The sequence below is a fragment of the Struthio camelus genome, chromosome 2 (assembly GCF_040807025.1).
Source record: "Struthio camelus isolate bStrCam1 chromosome 2, bStrCam1.hap1, whole genome shotgun sequence".
Classification (NCBI taxonomy): Eukaryota; Metazoa; Chordata; class Aves; order Struthioniformes; family Struthionidae; genus Struthio; species Struthio camelus.
The window spans coordinates 155,275,659-155,293,314 of NC_090943.1; the positions used below are offsets into that span (position 1 = coordinate 155,275,659).

The 17,656-nt window shown below is 34.2% G+C and overlaps 1 protein-coding gene across 2 annotated transcripts in view; it reads right to left on the minus strand.

Moving 5' to 3' along the window:
• Positions 1 to 17,656, minus strand: part of CSMD3 (CUB and Sushi multiple domains 3) — a 711,519-nt gene that overhangs the window by 32,213 nt on the left and 661,650 nt on the right. For both annotated transcript variants that reach the window (XM_068933141.1, XM_068933140.1), the window contains 4 exons: positions 15,318 to 15,491; positions 10,261 to 10,443; positions 8,457 to 8,633; positions 3,604 to 3,783 (listed from right to left, as the gene is read on the minus strand). In XM_068933141.1, the coding sequence (XP_068789242.1) occupies positions 3,604 to 3,783; positions 8,457 to 8,633; positions 10,261 to 10,443; positions 15,318 to 15,491 (714 nt within the window). The remainder of the gene's footprint in view (positions 1 to 3,603; positions 3,784 to 8,456; positions 8,634 to 10,260; positions 10,444 to 15,317; positions 15,492 to 17,656) is intronic.

The following is a 17,656-nucleotide window of genomic DNA, read 5'->3' on the forward strand; positions in this document are numbered from 1 at the left end:
GGAAAACTATGCAAAAATCACTATACAGACTATGAACTGTACAATATTTAAAATATACTTGATGGTATGTTACAAAATGATTTTATTTGTCTATTTAGACATCATTGTATACAATTATTTTCAGTTATGCAAGGTAATAGTCAAATACTTTCCTCCTATTAGCCAGTTTAGGCATATTCTAGATGTTAATACAGTGGGATGAAATTCCAGGACATGATTCCTTCAGAATACGGCTGCACCTTCTGTTTGCAGGTACCACTATTTGGTTAGCATTTGCTTCATAAATAGCTCATCACCAGAAGACATCCAACTTCTAGAGGAAGGGAGGAAATTTAAGGATTTGCATCCTCTTGAAATAATCAATGTTGTAACCTCCAAAAAGATGGCCACAAGAAGTGTTTCTGCATAGTTTCTCTTTTCCAGGCCTCCCAGGAAAAAATAAAATTCTACTCAGTCCTAGGAAAGAGAATTTAAAAGCACCACAGGAGGACACAGGAATAAATGAACATAAGGGCAGTGATGAGGATAAAAGGGCTCTTAACTGGAGAAAGGGGTAGTAACAGACAATTGCTAAATGAAAGCTAAAAGAAAAAGCATAAAAAAGAAGTGAGATGAAAGAGAATGTGTATCACAAAGAGAACATGGAAACTTGAGGCAAAGGATACTAGAATGAATGAGAAAGAGAAAAGAAGTGAGAAAAAGAAAAGGGATGAATAAACAGGGAGTAAGAAGCACATCAGTGGGAGAAAGTGTGCCAACAAAAGAGAAGGAAAGCAAGTGAAACTCGTTTAACTGAATTCAGTGGAGACAGCTGGGGTAAATGAGGAGAGATGGTGACTAAAAATAAAGGAGAGAATACAGGGGTCACAAGAATGGAGGAGATGAAATGTTGCACTCATAACCTTTACACTTATGTTTAGTCAGCTGTCATCCTGCATGCTTAAAGATGTTAGATGCACTAGAACAGGAACACTGTGTCTTTGAACGTGATCTGCAGAAGATTCACTACATACCATTTTTATTGTTAGGCATTTCAGTGAGAGAATCACTACTGCCTCCATCACAAAGATGCTCTGCAACATCATTCACCACTGAGAATTCTGGCTGAAAGCAGTGTTATTATTAGAATAATCCTTTGCCAATGAGTAAAGTAAAGCTAAATTTTTAAGGATCTAGTTTTGAGACTTTCTGTTGCTAGTGCTCTGGTTCACAGCAAAAAAAAAAAAAAAAAAAAAAAGGATATGATAGCCTTCGCCATGTTTTCATGATGCTTTAATGAAAGTCACATGAAAACAACATAGATAAACCACAGAAACCACATTAAGTGGCAAAGTCCATCTACATTTTCCAAGAGCTTCATTACTAGCCCTTCTAAAAGAGCTTTATTTTTTACACTTCTGAGCTGAATAACAAAGGAAAGAACAGCTGTCAACAATAAGCAAAAGACAGATGGAGAAGAATGAAAATAGGGGTAGTACCAGAATTAGGTGAAGAGGGACAAAGAACGGCAAGGCAGAATGTTCCCATTAATGCTTTGATCAGAGATTCAACCATAAATGCATAAAGATACATTTCTCAGGTTTTCAGCTGAAAGTATATTACAAAAGCAAGTCAGCAGAAAAAAATCAATGCTTGAATAGTTCATATTTAGTTGCAGATGAACATGCATCCTTTTCAGCTAGGCCAAGCTGAAGAATCATTTATATCTTCTGTTTCAACAGCACTGAGAAAATTATGTATTTATTTTCTGGGCAGTTCATTTTCCAATTATTTTAACTAAATGGTACCAAAGGACCCTGGCACTTTCTCCCGACAGTAAGAACTAGTTAATATATATTTCAAAAATACTACTGCATATTATATATTCCTTCTTATTATACAGTTAAAAAATGAGAGGTATTAATTTACTGGTGCATATTATTTTTTATCATTACACAGAAACTTGTGTGCAATAGAAGGAACCTCTGAGAACACTACAGATTCTGCATATGATTATTATTTAGTATTTATATAAGCCATAAATATGCACGGCCTAAAAGACAGAACGACTCAAAAACTTTAATCAGAGCTTACTCTCCTGTTCCCAGTTAGGTGACTTATGATCCTTAAGAATTAGAGGCTGTACCATAAATGCTTGTCTTACTTTAAGAGTTTCTAGATATTCACTTACAGATGCTCTTGGACACAAACTGCTGGACTTTTGGTCAATTGAACCAGTATAGCCATTGTTATGTTCTTAAAATTAGTTTTGTAATTGAAGCTGAAGCTGGTTTAGAATACAATACAAATAAATAAAAAATGTTAATTTTTAAGACACTCTTGAAGTCTGACATCCTCCAGAATGGAAAAAAAAAAATCAAAATGTTAGGATAATATAACTAAAAAAAAAAGACATTGTTAAAGGTGAAAGCATGAAATGAGACTTGGTAAGATTGGGAGAGAATTGTACTGGCGAGGAAAGCGGCTGCAGATAGGGCGGAGATTTGAAATTCATTTGATTTGTTTTGGTAGATGACCTCATGGAGAAAATGAGCCTCACTAAGCAAGAATCTAACTGTACATCCAGGAAACAAGACAGTTTGTCTGTTCCAAGATGGAAGGAAGATGGACGAGAACAAAGTAAGTACAGACATAGCTGGCTGAGTTGTAAAAGAATAAAGAACAAATACACTTCGTGTGAGCCCACAACGAGGTAATGCTGAAAAGACAAGGATGATTCTCTAAATCTGTGATATTAGGAAGAGTGAGAAGAATGAGTAGAGAGATGTTTTGGGATTTAGCAAGAAAGAGAGTGTGAGTTTCTTGGAGAAAAACTGTTCTGATGACACAGATAGAATAGTCTTCCACTAAAGTTAAGATTTTTTGCTGTCAACATTTCAATAAAGGGTAGTAAAACAAAATTCCTCTAAAAAGGAAAATTCAGAAATATAAGTAGTAAGAGAGAGAAAAGATGAGCATCTGGAGATTTATACTTTCATTTTTCACACTAGAGAAAATAACATAAAGCGAGTAAATTTATTAGAGAATTTTCTAGAAGGATTTAGAATTTATCAAGTATGTTGATATAACACAATGATGCTCAAAGGTGCACGTGTAATGAAGGAGGGATCAGCAAAAGATCATAGTGCTTTGGAGAGGGTAACCCAGAGCAGTATGCCTTTGAGAACATTCTGTTGCATATGATCTAGACCTTTCCCAAAAGCTTCTATCATGTGCTTAATTGGCATGTTTGTAAAGACAAAGATGTAGGAATTTCACCTTTGTATGACATCTTAACCTTATTTAGAAACATAAGAAAGCAAAAAAAAAAAAAAAATCTTAACTGTCATTTCATATTGGCTAATTTAGTTTAGCGTCTAAGTAATAAAAAACTCTATAAAGCTACCAAGAGCTGTCCAACCTACTGTGCTGATATAAGCTTATAAAATGAGACAAATAATCAAATGATGAAGTCACAGTTCCTACAACCAAGAAATCAGTGCAGTATATTCATAATAACATTAAGTTTTGGGTTCCATAGAAATATTTGGTTGACGCATTGCAATAAATGGAAGATGTAAATGTCACAGAAGAAGCAGCTGACAATCAAAATAAATGTTGTACCTTTGCATGTTGGGATTACTCCACTCCATGTGCCATTGCTAGTACAAGTGCGAATTAAGGAGCTATTTGATTCCATTGTATAACCAGGTTGGCACATGTAAGTAACATTTTGTCCAACAACGTAATCATCACCATATCTCATACCGTTGGCTGGGACTCCTGGATCTCCACAACTGATAACTGCAAGTAAATAGTTGAAGAATAGATTTTAAAACCTGACAGTGATTTATATGTATATAAAGGGAAAAAACACATGGCAAAACTAATAATTTGTTAGGAAAAAAGGAGGAGAAAAAAGTATAATACATCTGTTTATCTCCATCAACAGAAGATAAACATATACGTCATCTAAATTAGCTGCCAAACACAACATGTGGAGTTGTACAGCAGTTACATTTTGGAGAATATCAGTACACCTGTTCAAAAGTAGAAGTAATGGAGTGTACAATTTTAATCAGTAAAATTTCAAGATCATAAAATGAAAAGGAAAAGTAGCAAATAAATTAGCCATATGTTGTTGTTGCCCTTTGATAACCATAAATGTTCATATCAATTTAGAACTTCATATTTAAGAAAGTAGATATCTATAGAATCATTTACTTTTCCATGTGTACAGCCTGACAGCAAATATGGCCTGGAAAATCTATGCTATCTATCTACAAAAAAATCTCAGTTTGTAAGTGCTCACATGGATACCATGTACACAAACAGATGAGACTGTGCAGGCAACTCCAAGTACGGTCCATGGTTTATGCCAAAGTTAGGCCTATAGTATTTGAATGAATGAGAGTGGTTGTGAAACCTCTTGTGACTTCTAGCATCAAGAGATAGTTAATGTTAAAAAGGAGGTCCATCACTATCATCTGAGAATTATAATAGAATAATTTTTTCTCAGATCTGGTCAATTAGATGTATCAATCTCTGGAAGAGTTTTAATTTCTGGAATAGTTTTCAGAGCGAGAAATCTTGAGAACTCAATGTTCAAAAATTGTTGTTTTCAGGAAAAAAAAATAAAAAATCTGGGTTAGTCTAAAGTTAGTTAGTTCTGTTTAGGCAAAGAAAACTGGAGTCCAGCCTTTTTTGTTCCACTTAGAAACACAGTATTTATTTATTTTTTATTTTATTTTATTTTTTTGAAAACTTATACAATTGCAGATTCCTGTCATTCTTCAACAAATACAGAAGTATCACAGATAGAACTGTATCTCTTAGTTACAAGAGCATGTTCATATACTCTGCATGGTCTACCCTTCTTTAGTTCAAACCTTTCATTTACTGTGATTAATGTTGCAAATTCAACTAAAATCATCCTTGATATTTTTCCACGTATACTATTGTTTTAACAACTGGACTCCAACATAATGTCTATGCTTTTATCCTTTTTTCGCAACCACTGTTTCATCACTTTAGATTTTCCTGTATGAAGAATATTGCAAATCACTGCCTTATAAATTTAAAGATATGTAACACCATATACCAGACATGCTCAAGCAGTTCCACAGACCGCCCATTTATTTCAGACCTGAAACCTATTTGCCTTGTGTCTTTTTTTTTTTAATCTAATTAAAATTGTGTTCCCACCTTTCTCACTCATCTTCGTTACAACCTCCAGCTCTTACTTTTGGCCATTAATATATAATCTTCCACTGCTGCTGTAAAAATTTTGTATCCTTTTCTGCCTCTGGCAGTTTAAAGTTTGTCCATCATACCACAATGACTTTTACAGATCTCTATATTCCTCTACCTTCTCAAAATTCCTATTTTACTATCGCTAACATTTCAAACTATATCTGAAAAAAAAACCCCCCTCAAACTGCTGTTCCTGCACCTGTTTTTGTCCTGTACTTACCTTTGTAGGTAATCTTTGTCTTACTATAGAATAAGGGTTGCATGAAAGGAAAGAGTCATAAATAGCACTGAAACAATCCTTGAGAGGTCAGACAGTCCATCCAATAACTCAAATTTGGACCATCTTTACTTAAGTCAGCATAGTTTGTGAAAATCAGCTTAAATTGTGAACACTGCCAGATGGCAGATAATGGTGTTTGCGTAGCGGGGTGAATGTTCAAAACGGAACTTCTAAACTCTGAAGCAGAAGCCTGCTACTTGCAAGTTGCAATAGGTATGGGCTTGTAAGTTTTGATCCTCCAATTAATAGAGACAGAACCAGGCTGATCACGCCTTGCACTTCTGCCCATAGACTATTTAGACTGGAAAACTGGGGCTGCAGGGTCCAGAAAGAAGGTGAAGATCCTGGCTGAGGGAAAGGTCCTGGAAGTTGGGGAAGATCCTGGAGACGGGAGCGAGGCCTGAAGATGAATACTGGGGGATGCCCAGGGACCTTGGCTGATAAGATCTGGGGCTCGTAACTGAGAAGGGCAGCAAAGCAGGAACTGGCCCAACGTTGTACCGTACCTGCCCAGGCCAGCAGTGATCTTCCAGAACGTAATGCTAGGGGGGAGCTAGTCAGTGAGTGTGTGAGATAATTAAATAGAGTAAAAGCTCAAATTTTGTTGGCTCTTAAGTGAACCCCGGTATGTACATCCACTGCAGGTTGTCATCCACTATTAGCCTCTCCTGACAGATGCTTGACTAACCTGTTCTCCAAACCTATAAGGCTTCCACAAGATTCCCTGAACTGAATAGACAGTAAGGACATTTTGGGAAATCTGGTCATAGTCAACAATGGAGAGCATGGTGGGGGTAGCTAGTTAAAAAGGAAATAAAAACTGCCCTGTCAGTGAAATCTGTTGGCACTGCCAGTTCCAATGCCATTACTGTTTTGGATACACTTTGAAAACATTATGAAGAAATTGTTCCATTAGGATAGATAATCTTCTCCAGTCTTATTTTATAGTTCTGGAGATCGAATTGGCGGCAGATAGGGAGGTGACTGTTAACTCATGATCTACTAACTTGATATTTAGCTAACATGGTTCATTAACTAGTTGTTAATTAGCTGCTAGCTAACCATTAAAATTGAGATTTTATCATAAGAGGTAATATGGCAAGATGTGTATGACGAAGTTTGATATATTCTTATGTGCCTTTAGGTGGGGCGGTTATTTGTAGAATTTGTAGAAGACCAGTAGAAAGGGATATAGACTGGGCAGAGTCCTGAGCAGCCTGTTCTGGTTGCCCCTGCTCTGCGCCAGGGGGGTTTGACTAGAAGATCTCCAGAGATGCCTTCCAACCTCAACGGTTCTGTGATCCTGTGAAACACATCTGCATTTCTGGATATTTAGAGCCGCTGCTAGCACTTGTATCAGCTTGCATACAAATTATAGCACCTGGTAGTGCCAGTGCACCCCTTTAGGGGCTAGTTAATAGTCAGCAGAGATCAAAAACATCGAAATGATGCTAGCTGAGATTCTCAGAGGTTGTACCTTTTTTGGTGAGATTTTCATTCAATCACTCTTTTCAAGTTCTGATAACTCTAGGGAATACACATAACGATCAAACCGAAGAGCCCCCAAAATATTATCTCTGGAATAAACATACAAGGGGATATACTTTTTGACATGTGCAATCATAACAAAGAGAGAACTGCGTATTAGGAACGTCAATGTCAACTTGTCTAACTCAGTTTAAATATCATGTATTTATTTATTTAATAAATCAATAATAATTTGTTCTTCTATATGTAATCTTCACAATTCTTCTCTTTGTTTCATCAAGACATTTTCTCTTCCAGGCAAAATCAACTAAGGCATTTTTCTAGATTTTAGGCAAAAATCCCAAATTTCTACCCGAGTAGTGTTTTTTGAGAAGAGTGAGCTCTAGCATGTACTTCAGCTAAATGTCATTCTAAAGTAGAAGAAAAATAAAAATGTTACTATTGTCACTAAAAACCTTGTACCTCCTTGGTACAACTAATTCAAATATCTTTATAATTTGGAATAAAAGAATAACTAAAGAAAAATCCTGGTCTCTCCCATAGATTTGCCAAGACTGCAAAAGCAGGTGTTCTCATGCTTTACCACTAATGATGGATTTAAGGAGTAGTAAGTAAGAAGTAAGTCGAACACGTTTATTTTATCATCTTATTTTCTGTCTCTATTTGGGTTGCTACAAATGTATAATGTGGTCTACTCTGTTAGAGACAAGATGCTAGTTGAAAATTTAAGTAACGGTTATACCTCTGATGATGGTATGTTTTATCAAAATGACAGGCACAGTCACATGTCACATAACTGTAAAATTTTCATAAGTGTTATTAAAAGATGAACTAGGAAATGTAATACAGCAGGAGCAGATGGGCTCAGAAATAAACTGTTTCTAAATGCCTATTATGATGAGAGAAGCTGAAATAGCTTCTCTTAGCTGACTAACTGAAGCAAGCATAAGGTTAATGAAGAGGCCAAATAGAAGCTGTTATTTGAGAGTGGGACAACAGTTTTGACCTCAGAGTCACTGCAAAAAGAATTCTCAAGTGTTCATTTCAAGGTTTTTATTTATCTGCCCTATGCAAGACCAGAATATTATACCATTAAGTTTTCATGATAAAGAAAAGCGATTGAAGGAATAATATTTAAATATGACATATTATAAAATATAAACAAGATTAAAAATATACACTAGGGATTAAAATAGGCAGCTCCAGTAACCATACAACTACCTTAAGCTGTAACAGCAGTGTTTTTATTTTATTATGCTGTATCTCTCTTTAAATCGATATATTCTTCATCTTTTCATAGCACTACAACTTTTAAACATATTTCATGTATAAAATCATTTACGAAGCAGTTCAAGAAAAGGTAGAGACTTTTTATTTATTTGCAATTTACTTCTACATTCTACTTTACTGTCCTTCAGAAGAGAGAAAAAAAAAAATCATTAGAGATATGTCTTACTTGTGCAGTTTGGCAAGGATCCAGACCATGTTCCATTGGCAGTGCACTGTCTTACAGATGATCCAGAAAGTATATATCCTTCCACACATGAATAAATTACTGAATTAGAGAATGTAGTTCCATCTATACGAAACACTTTTCCATTAGCAGTTGTCCCTGGATTACCACACTGTACAGCTATAAAGTAAAATGTTAAACATGTATAAAATGCAGTTAGTAAAGAAAGTTTATGAAATAGTAATGTCTAAGGAGAATCCAGTTAATATTCCTTCTCCCAGCTGGGTTGAGGTGCTAGAAACCTCCGTTGTTGTGCTGAAAATGTAGGTTTCACAACCTACTGAAGGCATGATATGCAGGAAATAGTTGTTTGCATAAATTATCATTTGTTTTTGTCTTTTTGTATATAGGGAAAAATTAATTTAAAAAATTTCCATGAAAGAAAAGCTAGTTTAACTACAAACTGTAAGAAAATGCCTCATTTACAATTATCACTGAAAACTTATTTTGACTCTTTAGCATGTATGTGCTATATTGTCAAAGTACATTTCCTATATAATTCAAAGCATAGGATAGAGTTAAACTACTTCATGGGCAGGTGTAGTCCTGAAGTTTCCCAGTTCTTCAATGCTCAGCTTTGAAATCTGAATATGTCTGGCTTATGTGATTATAAATATACTAATATATAGTTAGTCTATCTAATCTATATGACCAAAGCTAGAACAGTATCAACCTCTGTACCACACTAATACTCTCAAGAGATTTTGAGTAAAAATTAGCATCAGAAGTATCTTAAAATATAAAACAACAACTGCTAATTAATTTTCTTAACAGATATGATCAAAGAACAATGGCAGTGGGTTCACTTTGGCTAATCATATCCCTAGGGAGAGTGTAACACACAAACATATATATATATTCACTTTGTGTCAGGGTGGCAATTATTCACTAGAAAGCATATTACAAAACAAGCTTGTGAAATAAGTTTTTTAAAATGAGATGACGTTCTCATACAGATAATGCAGTCAATAGAAATAAAGCAGATAAGAGAACAGGTTTTTAAATTATCTTCTGCTCTTCAGGAAGCTTTTCTGTCAAGAAGAGAATTGTTGAAAATTATTTCCTACATTTGAATCAAAACGATGGAGTTAACAAACGTTTCTCTGTAAATATCCTGTTAGGCCTTTCTTTTATGTTGATAAACCTAGCTTGAAATTTGTAGACTGATTTATTCCGAATAACCTTGTTTTAGCATTTCATTTTCTTTATTGAAAAACAGTAAGCCAATAGCATTAATCAGTAAATAAAATTTGTAAGCAGATCGTTTATGACATACATGTAGCTAACGAAATGCTGATGCTGTCATTTCTGTAAAAGTCAGCTCTTTCCTCTAGAATTCAGATGTATTATAGTTGTAATTAAAGATCAAGTGACTGTGACCTCTCTAAGGGAAAAAATTATTTCAAGAAAAACTGAGTACAACAGGCCTTATCTACTACTTTTTCTGTCTAGTTATTTGAATAGATGACACATACAGCTGGATGCTGACTCAAGACTGAGAGGAAATAAAGAGTACAGTATACTTTTTTCTCAAAACTGAAAATATACCATTTCTTGGGTACCAGGAACTGATTTCAAATTTGCTCACTTGCCCACTTGAAGTCACTGCTACCTTGTAACAACTTATTTGAAAGATTTGAATGGTCAGTCCAAAAACCCACTACAAATAATTCACATCGCAAAACTGGCAATATAATATTGGTTTTCTGACTAATATTTTAAAAAGCATGGATCTTCTGTGGCTTACCTTTGCACTCAGGTTGTCTTCCTGTCCAGCTTCCATTTGCCATACATGTTCTTTCTTCTGAACCATGGAGGATATATCCAATATCACAGCTGAAATGTACTGTGCTTTTAATTTTAAAACTGTTCTCTTCCCTAGACCCATGACCTGGGATACCTGGATCGCCACAAGAACCAGCTGTATCACCTAAAATTTAAAACGCAAAAATTAGAATATGTGTGAAATTTGATTATAATACTGTATTTAAAATATATATTTATGCATTTTAGAGATAGATATGGATACAGACATAGATATAGATAAAGATTCAGGTCTGTGTGGGTGTGAGCATCTATAACGACAAAATTACTTGATTGTCAAAATGGTTTGGTATTACCGATTTTATATAAGTACAGAACAGAAATTATAATTATCTCAGTGTTCCCTTTAGATCATGATAAATTTTAGTGACAGAATCATCAAGCAAGAAATAGGCAAACAAACAGGAAAACTTTGCTCATTTTTCATTTAAAATAAGGAATTCTGAGAAACATCAAGGTCTTAGTCATAAAGATAATTTTCTTGTTTGTACATCTGGTATTCATAAAATATCTCCTACTTTTATGATATCATTACAGTTGCAACAGTTTTACCACAGAATTACATCTGTAGTCAACAATTTTATGCTCATCTGACAACAAATATTTCCGTGATTTACACAAATGTTGAAAATTCACTCAAGACAGCCTGATAGCTAAAATATCCCTCAGCTAGAAATGCTTAAGCAAATTCTAAGAAAGAAATGTTAATGTTTTGGATCATTTGTCATATATCAAGGTTAAAATAATCTTCATTGCAATAATAGTAATAGTAATAGTAATATATAAGATTATATATCTAAACTTGTATTTGTGATTCAAAAAAGAAATCTCAATTAAAAAAAAGTGAAAACTGTTAGGAAGCTTTAGATAACTGTGTTTTTGAACATCAGATCAGTTGTTTACATCTCTTAACAAGTACTTAAGATCCACTTTTTTTTAACCTTGCTGTTTTATCTTTTTAGAGGTCTTTAAGCTACTAAGTAATAATAGAAATAAACAGACTATATTGCTGAGTTTCAGCATAAAAGAGTCACTTCCTCTTCTAGAATTCTTGGATTTGTACTAATTTAGAACTATTTCCATTTTGGCCCATGGTTATTCAGACTATGGTTTTCTGTGACAACTTGCAAACAAACTGAATAATCTACTAAACTAAAAAGAATTCAAAGGTCATAATGTTTCTCAGAGCATACCTGCATATTTTGTATTCAGTTATACTACTGTAAATTAAGAAGAGATATTTTAAGAACCAGCTAGTAAGCTTTAATTCAGCTACTCAAGATCATCTTATTACAGGTTTATATTACAGAAAATTATGTAAAAATATTTGCATAAATATGTAAATAATGTTTTCTTTAGAATGACTATATTTATCTTGTATTTATCTAAGCTTAAATGTCAGTCATCTCAAGTTATAGATAAACTCTTCTGCTCCAAATGCCCAGAATAGCAGAAGTGACAAATTCACAATAGATCTTTGGCATATATGGGATGTTAGGATCCTGCAGTTATAGATACAGACTGAAAAGGAGTCGCCCTTGCCAATCAATTCTGTGAGCCTCGCAGATTACGTGTGTAAACTATACTACTCGAGTCCTGGGTTGGGCACCTCTTTTTACTAACAAAAGCACGTACAGAACTGAAGACACAGAGACACAGAGAGACAGACAGACAGACTAGAACTTACATGGTTTGCCTGGGGAATTATGGTGTAAGAGCAAATACCGTTACACTGGTTGTTTGATACGTCTAGGAAGCCGAACAACTATTTCTCACTTATGAAACTAATTCACGTGCCAGCCTGCAGTTTTGTAGGTTGGGCTTACTAACGCTTTCATTTCCTTTCATGCAGGCCATGTTGCCTTTCTTCCCCACAAACTCAGTGAAAAACAAGCTAACTGAGCATCTCACGAGCCGATCTGCACAAACACTACAGGCATTAATGCCATGCAAAGTATAAATTGCATATTCCTCTTGTAAATGAAATCATGTGTTCTTAACTAGTGCTTAATTATTAGTGGGAACAATTATTCTTTTAATAATAAGTTATTCTTTTAATAATAACCTCCTTTAAGGGAGGTTAACTACCAGCTTTTTTGACTGAAGATCGCAGAAATAAATTTTCTGAAAGTAAGTGAAAATCACATCAAGAAGTGACAATAGTATAATCTTCCACAATATCATAACAGAGCATATTTTTATGACCTCATGCATCACAGAGAGTCGAGTAAGTGGTTTTCACAGTTGACCATGAAACACTCTTTATCCACATATATTACAAATTCTCAGTGGTCTTTTAATTTTGCTAGGAGGAGGGCATCTAGACCATTTAAGCAAGTGCATAAGAGCAATTGTGAGTTGTTGCAAATTGCTGCCTGCAGCTGACACACATGCGGTAACTGGAACTGTGTTTCCAAATGCTAACAGGTATCAGTGGGACACCTCAGTTCTCTCTTTCTCTGAGGTGTGAAACAAAGGGCCGTATATCAGAAAGGAAACTCTTTTAGGGATGATGGATGATGTGACAAAATTTGGTCATATTATATTGACTGAATTAGCATTGTCTGTTTGAATTCTTCTCCATATATGAAAAGGACAATAATGCCTCATCTTTCGTCAGTTAAGCAGTCTGAATTATTTTTTACTAGTATCACCAAACACAAAGTCAAAGGTTTGCCTCTGTGTAAGAAACAGGAAAATCAATTATCAAATCTAGTTATGAAAAATGCTAATTTCACATATATTTGGATGCAAAATGTTTTGATTCTGTACGACAATCTGTAAACCATTTTAAAACAAGAAAGCATTATCCTTTGAAAATCAGGTCTTAAAGCTGTCCCAAGCTAGAATGCAAGCTTAGTGGAGTAAAGCTAAAGAAAATACCTGTACATACTCTATGGCCAGTCAGAATCTGATTCACTAGGACTCACATTTGAATCTCTGTCAAAGCAATGTTGCACGGATTTATCTTTTTTAAAAAAAGACTTAATTTACCAAAAAAAAAAAAAAAACCTGATTAGATCTGTGCGTTCCCTATCTATGATCATCAGAATTTGCTTTTTTTCACTGACATCTCTCAGAAGTGCTCATCACAAGCCATTTGAACACTTATTTAACTTAATAACCAAATGACTATAGAAGAGTTTTATTTGCACTGCAGTTTCTTTGCTATTTTCCTTACATTTTCGGGCTTTGTATTTGTGTCTCTTGATTTTTTGTTTATTTCAAGTTTACAGTTTTGTTTGAATTCACAGATTAAAAGGTAAAGTTTGTGAACAAATTTTCACAGGTTTCGCTCATGACTATAAGAAACTATCTAGAAAAAGGCTTAGATTTTATCCAAAAAGGTACATACCTACTTTTCCCCTTAACAAATCATGTGTATACAGTACTAGTTGTAAAAATATTTTTGATAAAATCTGAATCTAATCTGAATTTGCAATAAATAAAAATATATTATTTCAGGATTCATTTATATTAATAACTTATTATGTAAGGTTCTATTATTTTGCATTAAGCTTTGATTTCTGGTGCACAGCTCTAAATATCATAGGTTATAAAAACTTTGTCTTTGCTCCCTTTGTGGCAACTCTGCATTTGATTTTAGTAATAGAAAGTTAAGGCACAAAATTAGGTGCTGATATTTTCTAGTTTTCAATTACATTTTATGTTATCACGGCAGATTGGTGGAAGAAGAGAGACTCACAGAACAAGGTAATAACATTTAGCTGTGTCCTCATCTGCAACCACTTGCTTAAAATCTGCAGTGAAAGGTTCAGATACTGAGCAGATTCTTTCAACCCTTTGGAATTTAGTGCAAGAGTTTAAAAAAAGAAGTACTATTTTCATATTTCTTATTATTTTTTAAAAATTTCTGTGCCATATGTTATAAAAATTCATATTTCAAAACTGTAGCTGACATAAACAGTTTATGCCTGAATACACCAAAGAGAGGAAGGCAGAAGAAATAAAAGATAATTTTGAAGTGAAAAAGTCATATTAATGCTGTAAATATCCTTTTTAACGTGAAACTGGCATAGCAGTAATGTCAGACTTGTGTATCAGTTAGTTTTCATCTCTTGCTTTTGCATAGCTGTAACTCAAGGGAGAATGTGTCCCTTGTTTTCTTCCTCTTTCCTACCTTTGAAGATATCTGAGTACTTTAAATTATATAGGTCTGAATAAAAGCAAAAAAAAAAAAAAAGATTTCTTTAATCTATGTAAGGGAAACAGAATGAAAAGAAAAAAAAATCCTCAGATATTTGTTAAGAATTAAAACTGATAACATGACTTACATAACTTCTATCAGAACCTGTGTACATATATTTTAAGACCAGAAATATGACTTAGCCAGTCCCCCAAATTTGTATGACTTGGGTTTCTATTTTTCAGAAATCAAACTAAACTTGTGAAGCAGAACAGTCCTAAACTTAAAGATATTCAGAAAGCATATCTTGACTTTGGTGAGGGCTACTCTTAAAAGGATTAGCTATTTTTCTCTCAAAACCAAGTATCCTATCTTAAAATAATGTGGAACACACTAGGTCTTATTAAAAGGATGGATATATTATGCATTTAAGATACCTGAGAAGGTATCAAGTTAGTAGTTAATTTGCAAGTTAAAAAACTGAACCCATTATCTCAAGGAGATTATGATGCAGCATGCCCCTATGGAAATTAATACACTTACCATGAGTAAAATAAAATACATGTTAAAAACAAACCAGTTCTTTCCCATTCCATTGAGTGGGAAAATTTCTTATTTGTGCTAAATGTCATTGAGAAAGTTCAGCTTCCCCAAATGATTTTCTTGTTGATAGAATTTTTTAATTTTTTAGTTTTAACTTTTTTTTTTTTTACTTCTATCAAGATAGCATTTAAATTTTACATACAATTTTCCAATTTAAAAAATGAGCTTCTGACAAACCTAAATAATTTCAAAACAATTTCAGGGCATTCTTAGTAATTCAAAACTATTACCTGAGCAATGAGGAAGAGATCCACTCCAGTGTCCACTTAACTGACATGTACGAGATGACTGCCCTAACAGTGATCGTCTACCTGTGCAGGTATAATGAACAGTAGACCCAAACGTATACTTATCTCCAGACAGCACCGCATTAGGAGGAACGCCAGGATGGCCACAGTCAATCACTACAATGCATAATTATTGGAGATAAAAGAAGGTTATTATCACTGATCAAACAGCCTATAGTTATCATTTTCATAACTTCATGCATAAAGTTTGTGAAGAGGTTGACCTTTATAGGGCTTGGAGGAGGGGTTACCATATGTGCTTAGAAGCATAAAATATATTAAGGAACCAAGCCGTAAAACAAGTGTTTGGAGACTTCAAAAAAGATATTTTATATATAGATAACTGAGATCCAAAAGTGGCTAAATATATTTTTACATTTCCAGTAAGATGAGCTTCGTGGCATGAATGTGTACACACACACACACACACACACACACACACACACACACACACACATGCACACAGATCTAACTAGTCTTCAGAGAAAGAATTCAGGAAGTGAGAATGCATCAATGCATCGAATCACTGCTAGGGTACAGAATACCCAAACTTGCATCTCTGACACATTAGTCCTAAATCATTGATTATGAAGCCCATTAGCATTAGAAGCAAGATAATGACATTTTGCTATCAGCTTTAATGCTAACTGCTGATGTATTAATTTCATATTGTTTTACGTTTTGTTTATTTAAAATTTTCTATGACAATGAATAAAATACTTGTTTATATATTTTTAACCAATCCCATTCCTAGGCACCTTCAGCTTATGTTAAGTGCACAGATTTTGCAGGGAATTCCTACATGATCCCAGTCTTAGAAATGGTCATGGATAAGATTCCTTCTTATTTGTAATCCTGTACATTTTGATCAGTTATTATTAGTTATGTTCATATTGTGATTAATGTTAGCACTCTCATAATCTTGCCAATTTTGTAATTTCCTCTTACAGATGCACAGAACAGCATCCAACTGTTAGCTTATACATACCTAATTCTTCTAACAACTGGCTTAAATATCATAAAGCACTTAAATTTAGCACAGAAAACTGGAAAATCTAACACGGTATGTTATGTCCCTTAGTTGTCTCTTAAATATACAGACAATTCTGATATTGGTCAAAAACAGTCACTTTTTCAGGAACAAAAACAGGCTAAATGATAGAAGCTTCACCAACAATCAGAATAATGCCATTAAAATAATTTCAGCAGCTTCCTATCTACTGTAAGGTTTTATAAAATAACAGGGAAGCCACCTTGGCTAGACCAACAAGCAGCTATTCAATAAGAATAATGTAAAAAGACAAAAGGTCTTATACGTCATTACAGAGAAACATTATCTACATGGACAATGTATGCAAGGAAATAAAGCTCTGTCCTGTAGTACTGAAAATAAGGTTAAGAGCACACATGAACAACTTACAAAAGAGAACTCCTCACATGCGGAAACAAGAAATAAAAATCTCTAAAACTCGTAACAAGGAAAAAATTTAGAAGATGTAAAGTTCTGAAAAAAAACAGTTAAAATTTGTAAGACAAATTCACTCTGCTCACAGAATCAGTCTAGCCTTGTATTTTTGATTCATTTTTATTTTACACCTGTCCTGTGGTCCTGTGGTGTATGTTCATGGCCAAAGATATTTGTATTTATGCATCATGAAACCCACAATGTATTACTGTGAATATTATGGTATTTACAGTCCCCTAAATCATACAATGCGCCAACACTTCATCCTTTTCCATAACATTTTCATCATTTTTATCTTTACCAGTAGCCAGATTGGGGTTGAAGATACATTCAATTCCTTAGCACTTACTATGTATACAACAGCACATTGGCTTTACAATACAATATGTGACCGAAGCCATGTGTGATGATTCATCCTACTCTAATGGTTTTTCTCAGTCTTAAGAGTTTTACATTTATAGATACACTGGATCTGTGTTCAGTAACATAGGTTTTCCTAAGGATTCAACTTGCGAGATGCAGAACCTTCCCTCTTCAGTCTCACAAAGGATTCAGGAATGTGTATGTGATCGGTTTGCTTTGATTCCTGCTTAGTGCCTTTCAGTTCTGTGCCCATTTCACAGGATTGCAAGAATTTGCAGGATAACAGTCAGAATGGTTAGCATTACAAACTGAGCGCTTGCTCTTAGCACTTAATCAAGTACTTACAAATAAAATCTACTATTAATTATTTATGATTTGAAAGAAAGCAAACGAAGTATTATTTTCATGAGAAGACATGTAGACTATGTAGACTTGAATGAAACGAAACTATATC